Source organism: Sinocyclocheilus grahami, unplaced genomic scaffold, assembly GCF_001515645.1.
Source record: "Sinocyclocheilus grahami isolate Dianchi unplaced genomic scaffold, SAMN03320097.WGS_v1.1 scaffold129.1, whole genome shotgun sequence".
Classification (NCBI taxonomy): Eukaryota; Metazoa; Chordata; class Actinopteri; order Cypriniformes; family Cyprinidae; genus Sinocyclocheilus; species Sinocyclocheilus grahami.
In genome coordinates this window covers 541,307-547,755 of record NW_015505308.1, presented here as the reverse complement: position 1 = coordinate 547,755, position 6,449 = coordinate 541,307, and the positions used below count along the sequence as shown (strand labels likewise).

The 6,449-nt window shown below is 33.2% G+C and overlaps 1 protein-coding gene and 1 long non-coding RNA gene across 3 annotated transcripts in view; both read left to right on the top strand.

Annotated features, from left to right (window-relative positions):
* Positions 1 to 171: 171 nt before the first annotated feature.
* On the top strand, positions 172 to 2,701 carry LOC107590522 (uncharacterized). The gene is made up of 4 exons (XR_001609799.1): positions 172 to 265; positions 1,699 to 1,799; positions 1,981 to 2,060; positions 2,686 to 2,701. It is a non-coding gene; the product is annotated as an uncharacterized lncRNA (long non-coding RNA).
* Positions 2,702 to 5,652: 2,951 nt separating this feature from the next.
* The window catches only part of krr1 (KRR1 small subunit processome component homolog), a 6,823-nt gene continuing 6,026 nt past the window's right edge, over positions 5,653 to 6,449 (top strand). Inside the window, exon 1 of one of the 2 annotated variants that reach the window (XM_016279291.1) lies at positions 5,653 to 5,778. In XM_016279291.1, the coding sequence (XP_016134777.1) occupies positions 5,709 to 5,778 (70 nt within the window). In that variant the 5' untranslated portion in view covers positions 5,653 to 5,708. Of the gene's footprint in view, positions 5,779 to 6,118; positions 6,237 to 6,449 lie in introns of those variants that run through there. The other variant, XM_016279290.1, reaches the window with a different exon arrangement.

The window sequence follows — 6,449 nt, the reverse complement described above, 5'->3', positions numbered from 1 at the left end:
AGGAGAGAACATAAGCTTGTGTGTGTGTGTGTGTGTGTGTGTGTGTGTGTGTCAGTAAATATCCTGTGTGTTAATGGCCCGCTGGGAACAGGGGAAGTTCACAGTCATTAACGCCCTTCAGGACAACACTGAGTGGCTTAATTTCTTAATTGGGTCTGAACCCGTGGTTAAGTGGTGATTTAATTGTGGAGTGGAGAGTTTAATACATGTTCTGCTGCAGTGTTTCGCTCTGAAGTCCCTCTGAAGCGTCGCTGCCATTGAGCCTGTGAGTTCACAGATGATTTTCTCTCTCCTTACAGTGTTTTTGGGGAGTTGGTTATAAAATGCAAGCCTGTGCTGCATATTAAAGATGCTGTGCATGATAGAGATCATTCAGGTTGAATGTAGTGAGACGAGAGATGATATTACAATTCCTGGTGGGGCTTCAGAGCATAATTATTGTCCATAAAGGACAGCTGCATAAAGAAGCTTTATATCGAATCATAAAGCGGAGCTCCTCACGGACTGGATAATGACCTTCCTTCACCTGCTGGACTGGGATCAGTGTCTCTGCAGCTGTAATGATGGCTGAATGAGCTGTTCTCGTGCAGGATCTGACCCTGGATCAGTGGCGTACGAGCCGCACTGGGTCATTAGTATTCATCCGGCGCTCTGTGTGTGTGTGTGTGTGTGTGTCCTGAGTCTCTGCTGCTGTCGCTCCTGCGCTGGACTGAGTTTTAATTAGCCTGACCAGCTCTAATAACGGCACACATCGCTGTGTGTCTGTATCAAACACTTGTGTACTTCGTTGGCACGCAACACCAGCCATGCATTGCCCTATTTAATCATTTAAACCTTACCAATCTTGGCTTAAAGTCTACCATTGGTTTAAAAATATATATAATATGATATATGATATACTATATATGATGTATGATATGGTATGATATCATATCATATAATATCACATATCATATCGAAATAAATATGGAAATAAAAAGAGTGAAATAATTCCATCGTCACAATATTTTAAAATATGTATATTTTATAGGAATATGGAATCAAAAACAAAAAAAAGCACAGTATAAACAAGGAAAACAATATATTTATATTTAATATACTTACAGAATGTATTTATATTATTAATAATAATAATAACAATGAAAGTAAAGTCATGAATAAATATTTTTAGAATTTCTTATGAATGTTATTAATTTCTATATATATATTGTCACAATGACAAATATATGTATATTTATGAATGTAATTAGATATGTTATACTGCATTTCTAATAAATGTCTAATATTTATTTATAAAAAATAATTAATAATAATAATAATAATAATTTATATTAATTTGTCATAATACTATAAATAATAATAGTCTTTTAAATTGTTTACTTTATGCAAAATAATTTGTAAAAATAAATGTTTTTTTAATAATTTCATATATATATATATATATATAGAGAGAGAGAGAATTAAAGTTTTTTTTTATGTATTTATTTTATATAAAATATATTATCTCTAGCATGTTTTTTTTGTCATGAAATTCTTGATGTTGAAGTGTCAAAGTATATGAATATGCTAATCAAACAGTACAAGAGTGGGCTATGCATTAAAATACTGTGGTGTTACCGTCTGCTGGACTGAGTTCCTGTTCATTTCTGATGAGCTATAAACGTCCTTCATGCTGTTTGTTTGGGTCTCTCCTGACAGACGTGTGCAGTGTGCAGTGTGTGAACAGTTCGCTGGAACAGAGCTCTAAACAACACAGAAACAGGATGAGGGCCACGAACGAACTCAAATCCTCCGTGAAGGTGTGTGTTTGTGTACATTCAACAGAACTCTGACCGTTAACTGAACAGTCACTTCCTTCATCAAACACTCCTTCATGTCTGATTTATTTGTACTGTTCACTCGACCCGCATGTTTTAGAATCAACATTCAAGTTTATTATTATTTTTATACATTTCTTGTCTACTATTTTGTCTTTCCTAGTAACATCTCATCATCATCTCATCACACTGACGTCAGCGCAGATAGAGTTCAAAACAAACATTTGGTCATATCTGCTAATGGTGAGTAAAGGGAGGAAATGTACTTTCCGTAAACATAAATGGATTTTCCAAAAATAAATTCAGGACTAAATTTAATTTTAAAAATGTTTTAAGTCATACTTTATTTATAAATGTTAAATTTACGTATTGCAATGTGTTTATACATTTATTAATTTATCAATTTATTATTTAACAGATTTAATTTGATTAAATTTTAGTATTTGAGTTTATTTGAGTTGATATTGATTAGTATTTGAGTATTTTACTTTTTGTTTACCAAGTAATACATTTTATTTTATTTATGTATGTATTATTTATGCATTGATGTATTCATTATTTAAATACATTTTATTAAGTATTACTATTTTTAGCATTTGTGTTTAATTAATATATATATATATATATATATATATATGTAATTATTATTATTGTTTGTTAAATAACTAAATATGTATTTCCTATATATGTAATTTGTGTATATATTACTGATATTATTTGTATTCATCATCATATATAGAAAGGTGCGGTTTATCAAATATGTGTCATCATGTGGATGGTGATTTAATATGTCTGATTTATATTGCTCATGTCATTTTCATCAGAGAGCTGCTAGCTAGTGTTTCCTTTCTGTGTTTCCATCTGAAAGTCCTGAGTTCAGTCCTTCACAGACCCACGATCCCGCTGTGCTCAGCGCTGCTGCTGTCCTTCAACAGCACACACGTTTCACTCCTAATTCACCCTCAAACGGGCCTCTACATGCATGAAGGGCAGAGAAACAGCAGGACTGATGCATGATGGGAAATGACTGACAGCGGTCAGTCAGCTCTAAATGACAGATTTTCATTATTACATGCAGATATGAATTCCTCTGGGATCTGGTGTGTGTGTGTGTGTGAGAGAGAGTGTGCGCGTGTTTTTGTGACAAATGACAAAGGTATGACAGGTATTACAAGGAGAAGGTGACTTTTCAGGACATTACCCCATGTCCCCACTTTTCAAAACACTTATAAATCACACAGAATGGAGTGTATTGAAAATCTGAAATAGCAGAAAGTCTCCTGTGAGGGGTAGGTTTAGGGGTAGGGTTGGTAAAGGGCAATAGAATATACGGTCTGTACAGTATAAAAACCATTACGCCTATGGAGAGTCCCCACTTTTCACAAATGTAAACGTGTGTGTGTGTGTGTGAGAGTGTGTGTGTGTATGTGTGTGTGTGTGTGTGTGTGTGAGAGAGAGTGTGAGAGTGTGTGTGTGTGTGTGTGTGTGTGTGTGTGTGTGTGACACACTGGCGTCCTCTAGAGACACATCCGCTCGGTTTCCCATGATGCAGCAGAAATGCTGACACGTCTGAATTATTTCTCATGAGACGTCGCAGCGAGGACAATGACAGCTAGTGCTAACAGAGCAGCGGCCATACAGTATGTTTATATATATTAATATATGGATGGAAAGTACAATAAAATGTATTTAATTTTATCAAATAAAATCTTACAAAGACAAATATTGTTTTCATTTGGAATAACATGCACTGGAAAAATTTGAATGATTTTTAAATAATTTATATTATATTTGTTTTTTTATATTATTTTTTATTATTTGTTAATTAACATATTATTTTTAAGATAACTTGTATTTATAATAATTTATATTATTATATTATTTATATTAATCATTTATATTTAATTTGTTAAATGCACAATACATCGTAATATTGGGTAACAAATGTTTTACCTACCTTATATACCTTATATTTATAAGATTAAAGGTTTATAATACCTTATTTATAATTTTATTTTTATTTTTTTAAATGCACCAATATAGCAATGAATAATATTGGTTGGCTAACATTTGTTTTACCTAAACGTTTAAATACATTAAAAAATATATATATTTTTTCAGAATAACTTTATATATATATATATATTTTTTTTTTTTTTAAATGTACCAATATAAATACATAGTCAGTTTTAACAAAACATTTTAATGCATTAAAAAATATTTATCTTTAAATGTTATATTTATAATGATTTATACTTTTAAATGCACCAATACAAAAATACACAATAGTACTGACTAACAAATGTTTTACCTAACATTTTAATGCATTAAAATAAATATATATTTATATTAATTCATATGTATATTTATCATAATTTATATATATTTTAAATGCACCAGTATAACAATACACAGTAATGCGGCTAACAAATGTTTTACCAAAACGTTTTAATAAAAAAAAAAAAAACTATATTATTTTATAGTAACTTATATTTATAATAATTTATATAACTTATAATACATTTTTTATATTAACCTATATTTATATTTTATAAATATGGCAAATGTTACAATAATAAAAAATATTACAACAATACACTGTAATATTGGCTAACAAATGTTTTACAAACATTTCAATGAATAAAAAAAATATTATTTTTTTTATAATGACTTATATTTGTAATAATTTGTATATGAATATATATGCACCAATATAACAATACATAATATTATAGCTAACAAATGTTTTCACAAAACATTATAATGCATTTCAAAATAAAATAAAAACACATTTTGTGGCTTCAAATCTCTGGAACACAATCAGGAGCTCTTTGATATTCCTCCTCCTTCAAAGTGCACACACTGCAGGCATGATTTAAAGCCCTATAGCTGGTGATTATTAAAGCTGTGCAGTGGCTCGATTGGATCATTATTTTCCGGTCGAGGTGTTTTATTCTCGCTCGTGCTTCTCTGATGCAGGATTTGCCTGCAAACGATGGTCTGGAGCAGGAATCGCTGCTCTCTTTCTGTCTCGTTGTATATTTCTGTCTGTGTTGTATTGAAGAGGATGTTTTTGGCTGTGGGGAGTTTTGTGTCTGATGTGATCTGAGCTCGAGGGACTCGTGAGAGAAATCATGGGCTCTGGAAACACACGTAGCGCTCGTTTCGTCCTGTAGTTGATGTCAGGCCCAGACCCTGTGTTTGATGGTTTCTCATAACCTCCACATGATATTTCGCTGCGTTCTGTTGGATTGTCTTTGTGCATTTGTGGAAAGGTTATTTGGGGTGAGTTACTCTGGTCCGGTCCAGACCCGTTTAAGCCGGTCTTTCAGTTCCAAACCCATTCTGTGAGCTCATAAATACAAACAGGACATTTATACTAATAAATAATACTAAAATATCACTGCTGGGTAAAATGCTGCAGCATTTAGTCAAGACACAGAAAGTCATTGGATCTCTCGGTGTGAGTTTGTGTTTGTGCTGAAAGTGATCCGTGTCTGTGAAGAAAGTTTCAGACCGCAGAATTGTAATACAATTTTAAATAAATAAATTCAAACCAAAATAAAATATTTCATACATTAAATATTTCATTATAATTATTCATTTGAAAAATATAATATTAGAATTTATAATAATAGTAGTAATAGTAATAAGACATTTTAAGAAAAACTTTATTCTGAAAAGAAACATGAAAATATTAAAACAAATATGAGTTTTTGTGAAAGGGATATTATGAAATGTTGTGTTTTCACGGAATCTAGTTGATTAGTGCGGCTAATTGAGTTTTTGTTTCATGTATTCCTCCACGCCACCAGGAGGCAGTACTCACGCTGCTCGCCGCGCGCTCATGACGAGCAGACGCAGCGTCTGACGTCACTGCTCACAGCAGCAATGGCGGCCCCCGCAGAAAGCACGAGTGGAACGCCAACAAATAAAAAACAGAAAAAGAGCAAAAACACAGGTACAGTTACACTTACAGACCAACAAATATGCGCGGTGTAATTCTCAGGGACCTCGCGTGTGTCAACAATATCCGTATCATTGACTTTAAATGAGATGTTTATGTGTGATGCCGCTCGTGTAGAATTAAAACCTATATTTCTTTTAGCTACAATGGTGCATTATTTTGTTATTGTACGTTTTTTTAAATTACAGTTTTCTCACACACACACACTCTCTCTCTCTCTCTCACACACACACACACACACACGGAATCTAGTTGATTAGTGCGGCTAATTGAGTTTTTGTTTCATGTATTCCTCCACGCCACCAGGAGGCAGTACCCACGCTGCTCGCCGCGCGCTCATGACGAGCAGACGCAGCGTCTGACGTCACTGCTCACAGCAGCAATGGCGGCCCCCGCAGAAAGCACGAGTGGAACGCCAACAAATAAAAAACAGAAAAAGAGCAAAAACACAGGTACAGTTACACTTACAGACCAACAAATATGCGCGGTGTAATTCTCAGGGACCTCGCGCGTGTCAACAATATCCGTATCATTGACTTTAAATGAGATGTTTATGTGTGATGCCGCTCGTGTAGAATTAAAACCTATATTTCTTTTAGCTACAATGGTGCATTATTTTGTTATTGTACGTTTTTTTAAATTACAGTTTTCTCACCCACACACAC